Source organism: Scylla paramamosain, chromosome 10 (genome assembly GCF_035594125.1).
Source record: "Scylla paramamosain isolate STU-SP2022 chromosome 10, ASM3559412v1, whole genome shotgun sequence".
Taxonomy (NCBI): domain Eukaryota; kingdom Metazoa; phylum Arthropoda; class Malacostraca; order Decapoda; family Portunidae; genus Scylla; species Scylla paramamosain.
The window spans coordinates 4,895,804-4,916,384 of NC_087160.1; the positions used below are offsets into that span (position 1 = coordinate 4,895,804).

General features: G+C 42.6%; 1 protein-coding gene across 1 annotated transcript in view; it reads right to left on the reverse strand.

The window, feature by feature from the left end:
• LOC135104137 (uncharacterized) overlaps nt 1-20,581 on the reverse strand; it is a 234,452-nt gene that overhangs the window by 26,860 nt on the left and 187,011 nt on the right. The window contains exons 58-63 of the mRNA XM_064011167.1: nt 10,289-20,122; nt 9,494-9,697; nt 8,461-8,612; nt 7,124-7,322; nt 2,810-3,025; nt 562-686 (exon numbers count right to left, since the gene is read on the reverse strand). Coding sequence (XP_063867237.1) covers nt 562-686; nt 2,810-3,025; nt 7,124-7,322; nt 8,461-8,612; nt 9,494-9,697; nt 10,289-20,122 — 10,730 coding nt within the window. The remainder of the gene's footprint in view (nt 1-561; nt 687-2,809; nt 3,026-7,123; nt 7,323-8,460; nt 8,613-9,493; nt 9,698-10,288; nt 20,123-20,581) is intronic.

Below are 20,581 nucleotides of genomic sequence, written 5' to 3' on the forward strand. Positions count from 1 at the left end.
TTAGATTTCAGAATTTTGAGTAAAAGACTGTCAACCCATACTGACCTGGTCTTTTTTTTTTTAACTAAAACTTACTATCAGAAATCTGGCAACAAAATTTTATAAAGCTTCTGATATTTTAATTCCCTTTTTTGGTATATCTTGAATTTTAAGATAAATGTTTAATTATTGTGATGAGTAACTGAAAATATTTATACAATACGCAACTGGTTTTTACAAACTTAGTTTGATGTGCTTGATAAGTGATAGGATATGAATGCAAGGATTAGAGATATGGAAAACAGAAGTTTACCAGGGCATATATTCACTGGTGTATGTGTTGTTCAAGTTTTTTATGTTCATTCTTTTCTTCATAATTATAAATAACTATATGAAAATGGTGTTATCTGACAATGCTCACTGGCAATATCTCGTCAGGTTCTCTATGAGCTGTGCCTTAGAAGGGAAGCCATTGATTCTGTTGGTACTTAAAGGCTGGAAAGGGCATTATAATATGAAAAATGGATGTGTGGCAACTACAGGAAAGTCATGATGAAGTGGAAATTGCATGATGTAACATACCTGGCATTCAGCATTTGGTGCACATGGATTGAGCACACTGCAAGGTTCCAGACACTGCCTATTGCGACACACCTCTCTTGGTGGACATTCATCATCAGTTGTGCACCCAGGAAGTTCCGTTGGACCTAATGTTAAACACACATTTACATGTCTATTACATTTCACCTATTTACCATGGAATATTGTTCTGAATTAACTATCCTTATTTCTGTAATGCCACATTTCATAAAAATTTTGAATATAACTGAAAATCTACTGTGCTACAGTATATTTCATGCAAATGTGCAATATTAATCAGTGCCCAAATAAGAAGAAAAAAGAAAAAAAATCATGCAGTGAAGAGAAAAACTAAAAGTGAAGGACCTGCTGGTTATGAGAGCAGTGATAGAATTGCAATATCAAACAGATTTAATATGAGATCTTGGTATCTTCAAGTCTCTAACCACTGGAGATGATGGTGGCAAGAATTGTCTGTAAATACAAAACTCAAGAGGTATTAGCAGAAAACAATATTGTTGCACTAACTAGTAATGCAAATAGTCTTTGAAAATACATCACAAATTCACAGTACACATCTCTTCCTCTGTGTGTGTGTGTGTGTGTGTGTGTGTGTGTGTGTGTGTGTGTGTGTGTGTGTGTGTGTGTGTGTGTGTGTGTGTGAGAGATTGAAGCTTTATACAATACATAATCTTATACACAATTATATTCCTCATGTATGTGGTACCTGACTTGTGGTACCATGTTCTTGTAGGTGACAAAAAAAGTGTATGGCAGCTATTTCATTATATCACAGCAGTCACTGAAACTTATTCTGAACACTGCCTAGTTGTTACCACATTTGCCACTTAGCTTTGCAAAAGGGCAGATCTTGTTCTTTTGTTGCTTTGCTTTGAGATCTCTGAAATTATGGGTGCTATTTGTGGCCTCACTATGGCTTTTACCAGGAAGTTCTGTTGAGAAACCATTACTCATTTCATAGTGTTATAGCTGGAAGTCATCAAACAAATTGAATGAATGAGATGTGGTGATGGTGAAGTCAATGTGTCAAAGTGGTGTGAAAGCAAGGCTATTAATTCTAGATCTCTTCAAGGTGTTTTAACCTTGTAAAACAAACAATGGATGCTAAGCCACATTGCAATGGTAAAACTCTCTTGAGAAACTCTTCTGGTATAACAAGACCTTGCTTTCTGTGATGGATTCACTGCAATGTTCTCTTTCTTGAACTACACACTACATTTGTACACTCACTTCACCAGCCCCACAAATTAATTTATTCCTTTGCTGTGTGGGCTGCACCTTTTAACACCTGTGTAATGTAACAATGCCAAACCCTGTACATTACTATAAAAATCTCAACTGGACTGAAGAACAAGATCTGAGCTCTCTTGACAGCCAGGTGGCAACTGTGGCAACAAGTCAGGCAGCACACAGTACTAATGGCATCTGTGATCTCATGTTGTACATTTTCTTTATCAGTTATTTTCTTTCTATGGCACCACAAACCAGACATTGTACACTTTTAGAGTCTGTGTGTGTGTGTGTGTGTGTGTGTGTGTGCCATCATTCTCAAAAGCTTAAAAAATAAATAAATGCAAATAAAAACATAAATCATGCTTTAATACAGCTGGAATACAGTCTGTAGTGTGTTTCTCAGGAACATGAAATGGAGGATCATTCATAACGTAAAATTATAGATTACCTCCCTGTTTTGTTCCTGAAAGGAAATTTGGGAGTTCCAAGAAGAAAAGGTCCCTTCTTTGACTTACAAACTGCTCTCTTGTTTGAGAAATTTGTTGCTGTTTTTTCTTCATGCCACCCCCAACTTTCCATTTGAAAACAATATCTGGAGGAAGGCCAGCAACAACTGTGAGGTTATAAATGGCCCTCCATGTAATGCTGATAACCAGAGAAACACTATCATTGAAACTTGTTTCAGCTGAGTAAAGGCATGAAGTTCTAAAAGCACTAAGGATTTAAGTGAATTAATGGCATGTACATTGGCCTAGATGGTTCTGCTATAAAGATGATAGATATACAGAATTAATCTACATACCATGTGTGTAAATTTTACTTGCATTTTTTGTGTAAATTTATTTTGCAGCCTCTTTATATATGTTGACTAGATAAAAAACTTAACATGTAATTGTGAGTCAAGTTGAAAGTCGCTTGGCAGGCAGCCTATTGAACAGGTTAATCGAACATTGCAGGTAGTTGTTCTCTAATACCAAAACAATATCACAAGCCTTACGTGGTGTACATTCTATGTAGGCATTGCCAATGAAATCTGGTAGGCATGCACAAGTCATGGTCCTGAATGGCAGTGTATCAATGACTCTGCATTTAGCATTCAAACCACAAGGTTGTATTATCTTGCAGGGATCATCACATTCGCCATTGAAGCAGGCAAGTTTGCTGTGGCACTCTCCATCAGTCCTGCACCCAATAGGTGGCTCTCGTCCAGGTTCTGAAATAACACAGTGAATGATTGTAAATTATGACTAATAAGACATATACATGTTAAACGCATGAATTGAATCTGACTATGTGACAGAAGTGATGTTCCAGATTTATCAATATACAGTACTCCCTTGAGTTTTGTAATTGCTTCCTTCTAAAGGCATAGTGCCAAACTTGAGGATAATGAAACTCAAGGTATTGAAAATGCTTGAAAAACATTGATTCTGGCTGCATACACACATGTTTGAGTGTGTGTATTTTGTCATTACATGCATGGTATGATTTGATGGTGTGGCAGAGCAGTGCTATCCCATCTAACACAGTGTGTGTATATGCTTTATCCTCACATCCAATGGTGTGGTGGTGCATCCCCATTGTATCTAAAACTGTGTGTGTGTGTGTGTGTGTGTGTGTGTGTGTGTGTTTACCAAGTTGTATTTACCTAGTTGTGGTTTGTGGGAGGGGAGTAATCTCATAGTGTGTGTGTGTGTGTGTGTGTGTGTGTGTGTGTGTGTGTGTGTATTTACCTAGTTGTGGTTTACAGGAGGGGAGTAATCTCATAGTATCCCATCTCTATAGCTATCCAGTTTTGTCTTAAAAGCATGGACAGTTACAGCATTGACAACATCTTCACTGAGTTCATTCTATTTGTTTACACTTCAGTGAGAAAAACTATACTTCTTGATGTCTCTTCTACAGTTAACTTTCTTCAACTTCTTACTGTGTCCCCTTGTACTCTGTGTGTCTAAATTTATAAAACATTCTTTGTTCACATTTTCCATACCATTTATCATTCTATAGATGTTTATTAAATGTTTTCTTTCTTTCCTATTTTCAAGGATAGGAACTTCCAACATTTTTAATCTCTCTTCATAAGTCGACTTATTCAACTCCAGAACCATCTTAGTGACTGCTCTTTGTACTCTTTCTAATTTTATAATAATCCTTTTTGTATGAGGCCACACCACTGCCGTATATTCCAATCTTGGTCTTGTTATGGAAATCAACAACTTTATCATTCCTTCATCCAAACATGAGAATGCCATTCTTATTCTTTTTAACAAATTCATCATCTCTCCAGTTAATTTTATCAATGTGTCTGTCTGGAATCAAATTTTCAGTAACTGTTACTCCCAAATCCACTTCCTCTTTTGACTCCTTTAACTTTACACCATCCATCTCATAATGATATTGTATTCCTTTCTTACTCTTAACAAACTCCATTACTTTGCATTTACTTAAATTGAATTCCATTTGCCAAGATTTACTCCATCTATTTATCTTATTTAAATCATCATGCAATACCATACAGACATTCACATTTTCTACCCTTCTCATCAGCTTAGCATCATCTGGAAATAAGTTCATATAACAATCTATTTCTTCATTTATGTAGTTCACATATATTACAAACATTATTGGTCCCAACACTGACACCTGTGGGACACCACTAGTTACTTTCAGCCAAGATGAATTCTGGTCTTGTATCATAGTTCCCATCTCTCTGTCATCCAGATAATCCTCCATCCACTCCAGCAGTCTTCCTCCAATTTTTCTATAATTTTTTATCTTCCATAGCAATCTTTGGTGTAGTACTTTGTCAAATGCTTTCTTCAAGTCTAAGTAGACACCATCCACCCATCCGTCTCTCTCCTGCACAATATCAACAACCCTTGAATAAAAGGCCAAGTTCATGGAGCATGATCTTCTCCTCCTAAATCCAAACTGACAGTTTACCAAAACTTTATCTCTTTCCAAGTGTTCTATCCATCTTTCCTTTATTGTTCATTCACATAGTTTTCCTACAACACTAGTCAAGGACACTGGTCTATAATTTAGTGGCTTTTCCTTATTCCCTCCTTTGAATATTGGTGTAATATTTGCTCTCTTCCAATCTTTTGGTACTCTTCCCTGTGATAGTGATGTCACCACTAGATTGAATTTTATCAGCCATTTGTTCTCTACATTCCTTTGATATCAGTTTGATACTCAATCTGGACCAGTTGCTTTATTTATATCAAGTTCTTCCATCATCTTAAGTATTTCCTCATAATTAACTGGGACTGTACTTAGTATATTCCTCACCAACTTATCCCTTCCAGCATCAAACTCTACTTCCACAGTAAATACCGATCTGAAACTATCGTTCATAACCTCCACCATGTCTTGTGCATCTTCATAGATTTTTCCCTCAACTTTCAGTCTTAATACACCTTCCTTCTTCTTCATCTTCCCATTAATAGGTCTAAAGAATAGTTTGGGTTCATTTATACACTTATCTATTATATCTCTTTCATAGTTTCTTCTCTCCATTCTTATTATCTCAACGTACTTGTTTCTAACATCAATATATTGCTCCCATCTGCTCTCAGTTTTCCTCCTCTTTTATCTATTCCAAGCATCTGACTTACAATTTCTAGCCTCTTTGCATTTTGTATTAAATCATTCTTTAACCTTTCTACATCTCGCTCCTCCTCTAGGTACAAATTTCTCCACAGTAGAATTATATATCCTTATAAATTCATTCCATTTTTCCTGAACATCTTCTGCATCTTCACAGTCTTTCCAGTCCACAGCAACAAAATACTTTCTTAATTTTTCAAAGTCAGCTTTACTATATTTAAATCTTTCCACCTTATAATTTTCATCAATGATTACATTTTTATTTTTCAAATAAAATTTCATCAACACATGATCACTGTTACCTAGAGGGCTATTATAGTGTATAGTTTCAATAATTTCCATGTACTTGGTAAACACTAAATCAAATCTTGATGGTTTATCTCTTCCACTAAATCTGGTATCACAATCAACCCAGTGAGTCATCTAATTTTACACTGCCCATTTTAATAGTCTATTACTCCATGAGTTCTCACTTCCAGTAGTTGCCAATATCTCCCAATTTATCTCCTTACAATTCATTTTCCCATTTTGTCTCGCATAATACAATAACATTCAGTGCAGTTCTGCTTGACAACTCATTTAATTCCATTTTAGTTGACATTAATCCATTTACATTAGTATAACATACCTTACTTAATGTTTGATGTACCAATTCTTTATTCTCATATCTCTCTTACTCTCCAGAAAACTTCTCCTCCTCCGTTCGTTGTTCGTTTTTTTGTTTAGCCTCATTTACTAGCTCCTTTTGCTTCAATCTTTCAGTCTCATCCATATCCCTGTTTATCCATACATTCCTATATTTTTCATCTCCAAACAACCTCCAAGACCCATTAATTACTTCTGCTTGTACCTGCATTGCAAAACTTATTCTAATGGGTCTCATTTTTTCTTCTTCATATTTTGCAATTTTATGGAACTCTTCCACTTGCTTTACTACCTGATTGTGTTCACCCATCACTTTCTTCAGGAACTTATTCAACAGGTTCTTTTCCTTTTCCTCTCTTTGAATTCTGATTACTATTTTTTCTTCCTTTAAACCAAATACAATTACTTGTTTATGTTTTTCTACAGTGTCTCTCACTAACTTTTCTCTTCTTTAATAACATTTACCACTTTCAGTCTGAGATTTTGTTTCTCATTTTCTTGTTCTATTATTTTCTTTAGTGATTCTTCTTCAAATTTACATTCATTTGTGTGTGTGTGTGTGTGTGTGTGTGTGTGTGTGTGTGTGTGTTTTGTCCTCACATCTGGAGTGATTTGGTGGTATAGCAGCATCACATCTGCCACAGTAGTGAGACATCCCTCATTTTTTTTTTCTCCCAGTGTGGCAGTGCTGTTACCAGTCTTCCTCTCCTCCTCTATCACATGCAAGCCAGAATGACTAGTATTGTGGCTAACAAGTGGTGTATCCACATAAAGACTTTCAAAGAAAGTCTTTATGTCTTTAAAGAAAGTCTTTAAAGAAATTCAGGTATGTGAACTGTATACAGATATGCATGTACAATACATAGCACATATAAATTTATTTTTATTATCTGTGACATGAATGGTAGGAATGTGTGATCCATACACAATGAAAGTGCAAAACTCAAGGAAATAATGCTTCTACCTCTTTAGTTTTCTTAATTCTTTCTATTCACAAAATATGTAACAAACAACCATCAAATATATGTATGTATATTTCCTGAAAGGAGCTACTTACTAGTGGTGCAGCCAATATTAGCATCTCCTTCATATCCTGGAGGACATGTACACATAGGTCGGTGGTTGATAACTCTGCATTCAGCATGAGGACCACAGTTGCAGGGGTCTTGACATTCTTGTCTGATACATGCAAGCCATGATGGGCAGTCAGAGTCTTTTATACAGTCAGGCTGTTCACATTGTATGTGTGGGTCACCCTGAAAAATAAGGTGTATCAGCAAATGTTTATATTTTCATTCACTTGACAGGGATGAATATTGATGTTTTTAATGAAGACTTTGTTAGTGATATCTATGAATGCAACTAAAAACATAAATCCTTAAAAATTATGACAAATAAAAAAATTGATAGGGTTTTACAAAATTTTAAAATAGGTTTAATTTCTTATTGCATAAAATACTAATGCTAGTGATATAAGAAACTCTGAGTGAGTGCCTGCCCTTTAGTAATCATTTCATTCAATCCTTTTTAACACCTATGAATTAAAAATAAGATCAATAATGCCTAGTTTAACTCCATCATTTGTATATGAATCTTCTGTTAGATCCTTTCATACTGGAAAAAAAATTTTATCACAAAAAATTTATACAAATGAAGTGCATGTTTGCACAAATCAATGTACAAATCAATTACACTTTCATTTACAATGATAAGTTGCTTGAATATAGTTAATGATGTAAGAAAATAGAGTTCTGAGAGGGAAGAATATGTCCATGCATGTACAGAGAAGTTTTGCCTGTCCACATGATTGAGCTTGATGAGCACTGCCTGCAAATAGGCCAAGTCTACAGACACAACTGTAGTGTTGTCCACTTGGTGTCAGTCTGCCCCAGTCAAACCCAGACAACAGCCAGAACAAGTGGTCATATGGCCAATACTTTTGAGAATGAACAAAGAATTTGGTAAAAGAAATGTATAAGAGTAAAATCGAGGATTCTAGCAAGAGAGGACACTTAGAACCTGGAAGCACAAGGTGAAAGAAGTATTGGTAGAGAAAAAGGTCTCGAACAAGCTAGTTAAGTGTATGTGAATATTTGGACACGGGAAGCTGAAGGCTTTTCTGCTGTGGCCTTCCTATCAGGAGATGCTTGTGGCATCAGAGAGAGAGAGAGAGAGAGAGAGAGAGAGAGAGAGAGAGAGAGAGAGAGAGAGAGAGAGAGAGAGAGAGAGAGAGAGAGAGAGAGAGAGAGAGAGAGAATTACCTCAAACCTCACATACTATGGGTAAGGAAATACAGCTGACAAATAAGTAAATAAAAAAATGTTCATACTTTACTTTTGGCAATATTTACCTATATCACTATATCATGAAACTGCAACATTATTTAACACGTACCAAGAAAAATTCAGGGCAGAAGCACTGGGCACGCTGATTCACAACCCGGCACTCTGCATTGGTACCACAGATTTCATAATCACATGGATCTTCACACTCTCTGTTGATGCAGGCTTGCAGGACATGGCAGTCAGAGTTTGCTCGACACCCAGCTGTCATAAATACACTTATTAACTTCTGTGTGCATGACCTGTTTCTTTTGTGATTCTGAGTACTGTGTGCATGATCTGTTTCTTTTGTGTTTCTGAGTGCTGCAGTTGTAAGGAGCACATCCTAAAGGTTATTATTTTGAAAGTTCATATATCAACAATTTTGAGAAAACAAATGTTCAGGGATCTTTATTTTTAAGTAAGACACATTTCCAAGGAAAGGTGACCAAGTTCACAATGGGACAGGTCTACAATCTAGGAGCTCAGCAAAGAGCAATGTTTAAGAACAAAGGGAGGATGCTATCATGATTATGTGTCTAGGGAGGGTCTGGTAAAAAGTAATTAATTTAGTGAGTAACAATAATATTGTGTGGGACAAGTGAAGCTGATGGAATTAATGGCAATCAAGTGTTTATTTATTTATTTACTTTACTTTCCAGAGGTTTTAAATAAAAAAAAAGTGATAGCAATCTTAATTGAAAGAAAAGGGAGACATAAGGCAAATTATTACTCAATTTCTTTGGTTAATTGCTAGAAGTCTGACTTCCTAGAATTGATATATGCATTTACATTTGATGATCCTGCTTAACTAAATAGAGATGCTACATTCAGCCCATACTATGAAGAACATAAACCACTAATGGCACCTCTGTTTAGCTATCTTTCTATTTTATAGAAAATGCAGATAAGGAGACAAAACAATGCAGCTGCAATTCTTCATCATACAAGGTATACATATGATCGAAGATCAGCTTTCTTTCTCTATTTACAATAGTGCCTGGCATTCTACTGCCTACATAGTCATGAATGAGATGAAGGACTTTCAAATATCTATAATGAGATATACCATAATAGGTAGTAGAAGCATGAAGAGATAAACTTACCTACAAGACACTGGATGTTGGGGTTTCCTACATAACCATCTGGACAAGAGCACACTGCTCTATGTTGGGTAACATGACACTCTGCATTAGGGGCACAGTTGTCATAAAGAGCACATGGATCTTGACACTGTTGCTGAATGCAAGCCAGTTTGTCACTGCACTCATCATCCACCAGGCAGTCTGGCTTGGGTGTGGTTATCTCCACTGATGGAGGGGCACAAACAAAAGAGGGAAGGAAACTGAGTTAGATGGAGTAGATAACATGCACTTCTTCACAATTTAACTATCCTGGATGTAATTTGCTCTATAAAATGCTGACATGGCAATTTGAGAACATTTAGTGTAGAGCACTACTCCATGATATGTCAAAGTGATCAGAAGCTTTAAATCTTTATTTATTTATTTTTTTAACAAAATACTGTGAAGCTACACAGATTATTAGTCATTTTGAAATCAAAATGGATAATCATAATAATCTTTTTCAGATATGTACAAGAAAAGCAGATTCAGAAAATAAAGCTTAGAAAAGTTTATCGATGCTGAACGATGCAAAACTGATAATGCAAACAGTTTGATGCAGTTTATATAGTGGATGATGCAGTATGTACGATGCAGGCTTCATGGTGCAGGACTTCAACAATGCAGGCTCCTGGATGCAGATTGAAACATTGCAATCTTATAAACAATGCAAAAGCTTAAACTATTTCAATGATAGCACAATAGAAACATGCATCGTGCTCTGACATGCGTGAAGAAGAAAAGACAGACTGGAAAAGGGGTTGTTCATTATCTTACTGGTGATACACTGATGATAGGGGTTGCCAGACAAAGGCGGAGGACAAGAGCATGCTGCTCGATGTTGCACAGGATCACACACTGCTGTGGGGGAACATGGGTTGGCGACCACACAAGGATTCCTACAGCTGTTGCTGTAGCATGCACGGTTGTAGGGGCAATCTTCATTTCGTATACACTGTGGTTTAAGGTCTGGCAGAGCTGTAGTGGGGCCAGGAGTAGATGGTTCGTTGCATTGCACATAAGGGTTGCCAGTATAACCTGGCTGGCAAATACACATTGGTGTATGGATTGTCACTACACATTTTGCATTTGTGCCACATACTTGCCTGTTGAGGCAAGGGTCGAGGCATTGTTCATTGATACAGGCGAGGTGATAGTCACAGTCATTGTCTACAAGGCATTCTGGATGAGGTGTGGGCTGAGGACGTGGTGTGGGTGGTTGTGGAAGATGGCAAGAAATAAATGGGTTACCAATATATCCAGGAGGGCAGTTACACTGGGGACGATGGTTCTCACCACTGCACACAGCCATGGGTGCACAAGGGTTACTGACTATACAGATTTCTCGACACACATTGGTAATACACATCTGTGTTGTGAAACAATCTTGGTCTACTCTGCATTCAGGTATGTCAGCAATAGGTGTTGGAAGGGTGCATATTGCTTCATGCATTTGTGCATAGCAATCAGGATCCTTGTCACATGGGAAGAGACTGCATACCTTCACACATAAAGAATTGTAGCATTTTTCATCAAAAGAACATTCTGTACTCGTAGCACAGCCAGCAGGCAACGGAGCATCTGTGATGGGTGGTGGTGGATGAGGAGTTGGTGGCTCCTTCACTTGAGGTGGTACAGTCTCTATGATTGGGGGAGCCACAGATGATGTGGTTGGTCCTAAAACTGGGACTAATGGATGGTGTGAATGTTCAGTGGTAAATCCAATGGGTGGAAGGTGAGTAGTTGTATCCATTATAGTTGCTGAGCAATGTATTTGTGGGTCTCCAGTAGTACCTGGTGGGCAAACACACACGGGCCGATGCTTACCAGTCTTGCAGTCTGCATTCTCTCCACAAATTCCAAGGCCACATACATTGTAGCACAAGAGATTTATGCAAGAATTGTCAGTACCACAGTCATCATTATTCTTGCAGGCAACGGGTGTTAATGGAATGATGGCAGGAGGAAGCGTAGTGGTGGGGATTGGAGTTGGGTCACGGGATGATGTCTCAACTAGAGGAGGGGAGAAGGTTGATGCTGGAAGAGACACAGGCTGCAGAGGTTTGTCAGCAGGATGTGGTTTTTCTTCGACTAGTGGTGTTTCAGGAAGGGGAGTAAATGTTACAAAAGCTGAGCATTTCAAAGTTGGATTTCCTGTTGTTCCTGGAGGACATGCACAGGAAACTTTATGGTATATAGTGCTGCATTCGGCATTTTCTCCACAGAGTCCTGGATGACAAATATCCATGCATAGATGATTGACACAAGAATTATCCAGTGGGCAATTGCTTGTACTTTCACATCCAACTGGCTGAGGTGGAGCTGTGGGTGGAGGTTGGGGTCTGGAAACTGGAGGCGGAGATGGACGAGGAGGTTGGTGAACTGCAGTTGGAGGTGGAATTGTGGAGGGTGGTGATAAGATTGGTATCACGGGCTCATCAAGTGGTGAAGGTGGAGTGCCTGTCAGTGGTGTGCTTGGGGTGGTTGTAACTCCAATGAGTGCATGACATTTCACTGTTGGTTCCCCAGTGGTCCCTGGGGGACAACTGCACACTGGACGGTGAATGTCAATCTTGCAGTCAGCATCGTTGCTGCATATACCTAAGGCACACACATCATAGCACAAATGATTCAGGCAAGAGTTATCCACAGGACAGTCATCATCATTCATACAAGCTATGGTAACAAAAGCAGTAATAGGAGGAATTGATGGATGGGGAGATGAAATCTCTGGTGGCCTTGTGGTAGGCAGTTCAGTAAGAGGAGGAGGAGGAGATGATGATGTTCCTATGCCAGCAACAATGGGTGGATCTGGAAGGTGAGATGTTTGTCCTATTGGTGGAGACAGTGTGACAGGAGGTTTCGTAGTCAATGCAACACATTTTTCTGTTGGATTCCCTGTAGTGCCAGGAGGACATATGCAGTTAGGACGATGCCCAACTGTCTGACAATCAGCATTAGAGCCACAAAGTCCAGGATGGCATATATCCAAGCACAAAGAATTGACACAGGTATTTTCGAGAGGGCATTCACTATTCACTGCACAACCAATTGGGACTGGTGGAGGGGTTGGTATTATCACTGGTGGAGTGACAGGGGGATCAGTGGGTCTTGGGGATGATTTTTCTGTCACAGGTGGAGCAGCAGTTGAAATGGGACCATAACCTGCTACAATGGACTCATCAGCTGGGGGTGATACTGATTCTGTAACTGGAGCCACAGTTTCTGGTGTAGATGTTAGGATAGCAGTACATCTAACCTGTGGATCACCAGTTGTTCCATAGGGACACAGACATACAGGTCCATGATCCAGTGGCATGCATTGAGAGTTCTCCCCACAGGTGCCAAGGACACATACATCAATACACAACATATTGATGCAAGAGTCTCCAGAATCACAGTCATCGTTGTTTTCACATGCCACTAAGATCACTGTATCAACTGGTGGGGGAGGTGGTCGAATTGTTGTTGGTGGTGGAAGTGTAGGTGCTGTGGCTTCTGTCAGAGGAAGTGGTGGTGCGGTTGTGGATCCAACAGTTGGGCCAATGGGTGGGTCATCTACTTCTGGTGTCTCCCCTATGATTGGAGGAAGAGGTAATGGTGTCTCAACTTGCAGAGCAGAACACTTAATAGTTGGGTTGCCTGAAGTTCCTGGCGGACATGTACACCTGGGACGGTGACCAATGGTGTGGCAGTCAGCATTCTCACCACAGTAGCCTGGGTGACAAACATCCAAGCAAAGATTGTTCACACAGGAGTTGTCCCCAGGACAGTCTGTAGTTGCCCCACAGCCAATTGGCAGAGGCTTTGGCGTTGGTGGTGGCGGTGGCCTTACAAGTGGAGGCTCTGGTGGCCGAGGCTTTGGGTGCAGTGGCATGGGTGGGGGACCAGGAGTTGTTGGTTCCACCATGGGAATGACTGGGTCACCTGGTGGAAGTGGTGATTCATCTGGTATAGGTGACATGTGTGTGACAGGTTCCTCGATGAGTGTTGCTGCACACTGTCTAGTTGGGTCTCCCACAGTTCCTGGGGGACAGATACATACTGGTCGATGGTTCTGTATTCTGCAGTTTGCATTGGTTCCACAGTGACCAAGGCTGCACGCGTCGTAACACAATTTATTGATGCACGAGTTATCCACGGTGCAGTCGTCATTATTCTTACAGGCAATGGGAATTGGAGGCTTGATTGGAGGTGGCGTTGGTCGTGGAGGGAGAGGCTCTGGACTTTTAATTGTTACAATTTCAACAAGAGGTGGGGGCAGTGGAGAGCTTTCTTCCTGTTCAGGATCAACTGGCTCATAATCTGGTAGATGTGGTTTCTCAGCCACTGGATGAAAAGTTGTTGGGGTGTCAGTCTTAATGGCAATGCATTTATCTGTTGGGTTTCCAGTTGTACCTGGTGGACATGTACATGTGGGTCTGTGATCCACCGTGTGGCAGTTTGCATTATCTCCACAAGCTGTGTAGAAACAGATATTGACACAAAGTTCGTTGATGCAGCTGTTATCAAAGGGACACATGCTGGTGCTTTGACAGCCAACTGGCATGGGAGCCTCAGTGGTCACTGTCACTGGTTGTACTGGTGGTGGTGGTCTTGGTCGAGGTGTTGAGAACTCTGTCACCGGCTGTGGTGCTGATGTCGTAATTCCTGCGATAGGAGAGACTGGCTCATCAATGACGACCGTCCCTTCAGTAACTGGGCTTGGAACAGTGCTAGTTCTGCCTGTTGAAATGGCAGTGCATCCAACCTGTGGATCACCGCTTGTTCCATAAGGACACAGACATACAGGTCCATGATCCAGTGGCACGCATTGAGAGTTCTCCCCACAGGTGCCAAGGACACACACATCAATACACAACATATTGATGCAAGAGTCTCCAGAATCACAGTCATCGTTGTTTTCACATGCCACTAAGATCACTGTATCAACTGGTGGGGGAGGTGGTCGAATTGTTGTTGGTGGTGGAAGTGTAGGTGCTGTGGCTTCTGTCAGAGGAAGTGGTGGTGCGGTTGTGGATCCAACAGTTGGGCCAATGGGTGGGTCATCTACTTCTGGTGTCTCCCCTATGATTGGAGGAAGAGGTAATGGTGTCTCAACTTGCAGAGCAGAACACTTAATAGTTGGGTTGCCTGAAGTTCCTGGCGGACATGTACACCTGGGACGGTGACCAATGGTGTGGCAGTCAGCATTCTCACCACAGTAGCCTGGGTGACAAACATCCAAGCAAAGATTGTTCACACAGGAGTTGTCCCCAGGACAGTCTGTAGTTGCCCCACAGCCAATTGGCAGAGGCTTTGGCGTTGGTGGTGGCGGTGGCCTTACAAGTGGAGGCTCTGGTGGCCGAGGCTTTGGGTGCAGTGGCATGGGTGGGGGACCAGGAGTTGTTGGTTCCACCATGGGAATGACTGGGTCACCTGGTGGAAGTGGTGATTCATCTGGTATAGGTGACATGTGTGTGACAGGTTCCTCGATGAGTGTTGCTGCACACTGTCTAGTTGGGTCTCCCACAGTTCCTGGGGGACAGATACATACTGGTCGATGGTCCTGTATTCTGCAGTTCGCATTGGTTCCACAGTGACCAAGGCTGCACGCGTCGTAACACAATTTATTGATGCACGAGTTATCCACGGTGCAGTCGTCATTATTCTTACAGGCAATGGGAATTGGAGGCTTGATTGGAGGTGGCGTTGGTCGTGGAGGGAGAGGCTCTGGACTTTTAATTGTTACAATTTCAACAAGAGGTGGGGGCAGTGGAGAGCTTTCTTCCTGTTCAGGATCAATTGGCTCATAATCTGGTAGATGTGGTTTCTCAGCCACTGGATGAAAGGTTGTTGGGGTGTCAGTCTTAATGGCAATGCATTTATCTGTTGGGTTTCCAGTTGTACCTGGTGGACATGTGCATGTGGGTCTGTGATCCACCGTGTGGCAGTTTGCATTATCTCCACAAGCTGTGTAGAAACAGATATCGACACAAAGTTCGTTGATGCAGCTGTTATCAAAGGGACACATGCTGGTGCTTTGACAGCCAACTGGCATGGGAGCCTCAGTGGTCACTGTCACTGGTTGTACTGGTGGTGGTGGTCTTGGTCGAGGTGTTGAGAACTCTGTCACCGGCTGTGGTGCTGATGTCGTAATTCCTGCGATAGGAGAGACTGGCTCATCAATGACGACCGTCCCTTCAGTAACTGGGCTTGGAACAGTGCTAGTTCTGCCTGTTGAAATGGCAGTGCATCCAACCTGTGGATCACCGCTTGTTCCATAAGGACACAGACATACAGGTCCATGATCCAGTGGCACGCATTGAGAGTTCTCCCCACAGGTGCCAAGGACACACACATCAATACACAACATATTGATGCAAGAGTCTCCAGAATCACAGTCATCGTTGTTTTCACATGCCACTAAGATCACTGTATCAACTGGTGGGGGAGGTGGTCGAATTGTTGTTGGTGGTGGAAGTGTAGGTGCTGTGGCTTCTGTCAGAGGAAGTGGTGGTGCGGTTGTGGATCCAACAGTTGGGCCAATGGGTGGGTCATCTACTTCTGGTGTCTCCCCTATGATTGGAGGAAGAGGTAATGGTGTCTCAACTTGCAGAGCAGAACACTTAATAGTTGGGTTGCCTGAAGTTCCTGGCGGACATGTACACCTGGGACGGTGACCAATGGTGTGGCAGTCAGCATTCTCACCACAGTAGCCTGGGTGACAAACATCCAAGCAAAGATTGTTCACACAGGAGTTGTCCCCAGGACAGTCTGTAGTTGCCCCACACCCAATTGGCAGAGGCTTTGGCGTTGGTGGTGGCGGTGGCCTTACAAGTGGAGGCTCTGGTGGCCGAGGCTTTGGGTGCAGTGGCATGGGTGGGGGACCAGGAGTTGTTGGTTCCACCATGGGAATGACTGGGTCACCTGGTGGAAGTGGTGATTCATCTGGTATAGGTGACATGTGTGTGACAGGTTCCTCGATGAGTGTTGCTGCACACTGTCTAGTTGGGTCTCCCACAGTTCCTGGGGGACAGATACATACTGGTCGATGGTCCTGTATTCTGCAGTTCGCATTGGTTCCACAGTGACCAAGGCTGCAGGCGTCGTAACACAATTTATTGATGCACGAGTTATCCACGGTGCAGTCGTCATTATTCTTACAGGCAATGGGAATTGGAGGCTTGATTGGAGGTGGCGTTGGTCGTGGAGGGAGAGGCTCTGGACTTTTAATTGTTACAATTTCAACAAGAGGTGGGGGCAGTGGAGAGCTTTCTTCCTGTTCAGGATCAATTGGCTCATAATCTGGTAGATGTGGTTTCTCAGCCACTGGATGAAAAGTTGTTGGGGTGTCAGTCTTAATGGCAATGCATTTATCTGTTGGGTTTCCAGTTGTACCTGGTGGACATGTGCATGTGGGTCTGTGATCCACCGTGTGGCAGTTTGCATTATCTCCACAAGCTGTGTAGAAACAGATATCGACACAAAGTTCGTTGATGCAGCTGTTATCAAAGGGACACATGCTGGTGCTTTGACAGCCAACTGGCATGGGAGCCTCAGTGGTCACTGTCACTGGTTGTACTGGTGGTGGTGGTCTTGGTCGAGGTGTTGAGAACTCTGTCACCGGCTGTGGTGCTGATGTCGTAATTCCTGCGATAGGGGAGACTGGCTCATCAATGACGACCGTCCCTTCAGTAACTGGGCTTGGAGCAGTGCTAGTTCTGCCTGTTGAAATGGCAGTGCATCCAACCTGTGGATCACCGCTTGTTCCATAAGGACACAGACATACAGGTCCATGATCCAGTGGCATGCATTGAGAGTTCTCCCCACAGGTGCCAAGGACACATACATCAATACACAACATATTGATGCAAGAGTCTCCAGAATCACAGTCATCGTTGTTTTCACATGCCACTAAGATCACTGTATCAACTGGTGGGGGAGGTGGTCGAATTGTTGTTGGTGGTGGAAGTGTAGGTGCTGTGGCTTCTGTCAGAGGAAGTGGTGGTGCGGTTGTGGATCCAACAGTTGGGCCAATGGGTGGGTCATCTACTTCTGGTGTCTCCCCTATGATCGGAGGAAGAGGTAATGGTGTCTCAACTTGCAGAGCAGAACACTTAATAGTTGGGTTGCCTGAAGTTCCTGGCGGACATGTACACCTGGGACGGTGACCAATGGTGTGGCAGTCAGCATTCTCACCACAGTAGCCTGGGTGACAAACATCCAAGCAAAGATTGTTCACACAGGAGTTGTCCCCAGGACAGTCTGTAGTTGCCCCACACCCAATTGGCAGAGGCTTTGGCGTTGGTGGTGGCGGTGGCCTTACAAGTGGAGGCTCTGGTGGCCGAGGCTTTGGGTGCAGTGGCATGGGTGGGGGACCAGGAGTTGTTGGTTCCACCATGGGAATGACTGGGTCACCTGGTGGAAGTGGTGATTCATCTGGTATAGGTGACATGTGTGTGACAGGTTCCTCGATGAGTGTTGCTGCACACTGTCTAGTTGGGTCTCCCACAGTTCCTGGGGGACAGATACATACTGGTCGATGGTCCTGTATTCTGCAGTTCGCATTGGTTCCACAGTGACCAAGGCTGCAGGCATCGTAACACAATTTATTGATGCACGAGTTATCCACGGTGCAGTCGTCATTATTCTTACAGGCAATGGGAATTGGAGGCTTGATTGGAGGTGGCGTTGGTCGTGGAGGGAGAGGCTCTGGACTTTTAATTGTTACAATTTCAACAAGAGGTGGGGGCAGTGGAGAGCTTTCTTCCTGTTCAGGATCAATTGGCTCATAATCTGGTAGATGTGGTTTCTCAGCCACTGGATGAAAAGTTGTTGGGGTGTCAGTCTTAATGGCAATGCATTTATCTGTTGGGTTTCCAGTTGTACCTGGTGGACATGTGCATGTGGGTCTGTGATCCACCGTGTGGCAGTTTGCATTATCTCCACAAGCTGTGTAGAAACAGATATCGACACAAAGTTCGTTGATGCAGCTGTTATCAAAGGGACACATGCTGGTGCTTTGACAGCCAACTGGCATGGGAGCCTCAGTGGTCACTGTCACTGGTTGTACTGGTGGTGGTGGTCTTGGTCGAGGTGTTGAGAACTCTGTCACCGGCTGTGGTGCTGATGTCGTAATTCCTGCGATAGGAGAGACTGGCTCATCAATGACGAGTGTCTCTTCAGTAACTGGACTTGGAGCAGTGCTAGTTCTGTCTGTTGAAATGGCAGTGCATCCAACCTGTGGATCACCGCTTGTTCCATAAGGACACAGACATACAGGTCCATGATTCAGTGGCCTGCACTGGGAGTCATGCCCACAGGTACCAAGAGTACAGACATCAATACACAACATATTGATGCAAGAGTCTCCAGAATCACAGTCATCGTTGTTTTCACATGCCACTAAGATCACTGTATCAACTGGTGGGGGAGGTGGTCGAATTGTTGTTGGTGGTGGAAGTGTAGGTGTTGTGGCTTCTGTCAGAGGAAGTGGTGGTGCAGTTGTGGATCCCACAGTTGGACCAATGGGTGGGTCATCTACTTCTGGTGTCTCCCCTATGATTGGAGGAAGAGATAATGATGTCTCAACTTGCAGAGCAGAACACTTAATCGTTGGGTTGCCAACGGTTCCTGGCGGACATGAGCACGTGGGACGGTGACCAATGGTGTGGCAGTCAGCATTCTCACCACAGTAGCCTGGGTGACAAACATCCAAGCAAAGTTTGTTCACACAGGAGTTGTCCCCAGGACAGTCTGTAGTTGTCTCACATCCAATTGGCAGAGGCCTTGGCGTTGGTGGTGGGGATGGCCTTACAAGTGGTGGCTCTGGTGGTTGAGGCTCTGGATGCAGTGGCACTGGTGGGGGACCAGGAGTTGTTGGTTCCACCATGGGAATGATTGGGTCACCTGGTGGAAGTGGTGATTCATCTGGTACAGGTGGCATGTGTGTGGCAGGTTGCTCGGTAAGTGTTGCTGTACACTGTCTAGTTGGGTCTCCCACAGTTCCTGGGGGACAGATACATACTGGTCGATGGTCCTGTATTCTGCAGTCTGAATGTATACCACAGATGCTGAGGCTGCATACATGATAGCAAAGGTTATTGATGCACATATTATCTAATGTGCAGTGATCATTGCTTTTGCATGCTATAGCTATATCCGGAATAATAGGCATAATTATAGGAGTTACACTGGTAGGAGGTGAAGGTTTTTTTGGTGGATACTCGACTAGTGGTGGCAATATGGTAGTTTTATCTACAATAGGAATCAATGGATCATCTCCATGAGGAGTTTGTGTTTCTGCTATCGGAGAGAGGGTAGGTGGCACATCTGGTGGGCCAAAAGGAATACAGTTGATTGTTGGATTGCCTGTGGTTCCCGGTGGACATGAGCACTGAGGTCGGTGTTCAACCACATGGCATGTTGCATGTTTACCACATGGATCTTGTTTACATATATCCAAGCACATACGATTAATGCATGTGGTGTCAAATTCACAATGGTCATTGCTTTCACATCCAACGATGATTGGCAGTGGGGATGGAGGTGGAGTTGGTTGTTCTATTGGAGGCAGAGGTGGTCTAGGTTTAGGAGTTTCTGCTATAGGTGAAGGTCGAGAAGTTGCATCTGAAATTGGATGAATTGGATCTTGAGGCACCTGGGATACGTCGGTTAAGGGAGTCTCTGTTGCTGTACTTTCAGAGAATACAGAAATGCATTTGACTTGAGGATCTCCAGTAGTACCAGGAGGACAGAGACAAATAGGCCTATGACTAAGTGTTCTACAATTAGCATCATCACCACATACACCAAGACTGCATGCATCATAGCACAATGAATTAATGCAAATGTTATGAACATTACATTCATCATTATTTTTACATGCTACAGGAACAGGAGGAAGTAATGGAAGTAAGGGAGGTCTAGTCAAGGGAAGGTCTGGGGAAGGTTTTGGTGAGTGTTCTGCAACAGGATCAGGTTGTGGGCTTGAAGAATCTGCTAATGGAATAATGGGTAGTTCATCTAATGAGGGTGTGTCCTCTGCAATGGGAGGGAGTGGTGTTGATAGTGTATCCACTACCAATG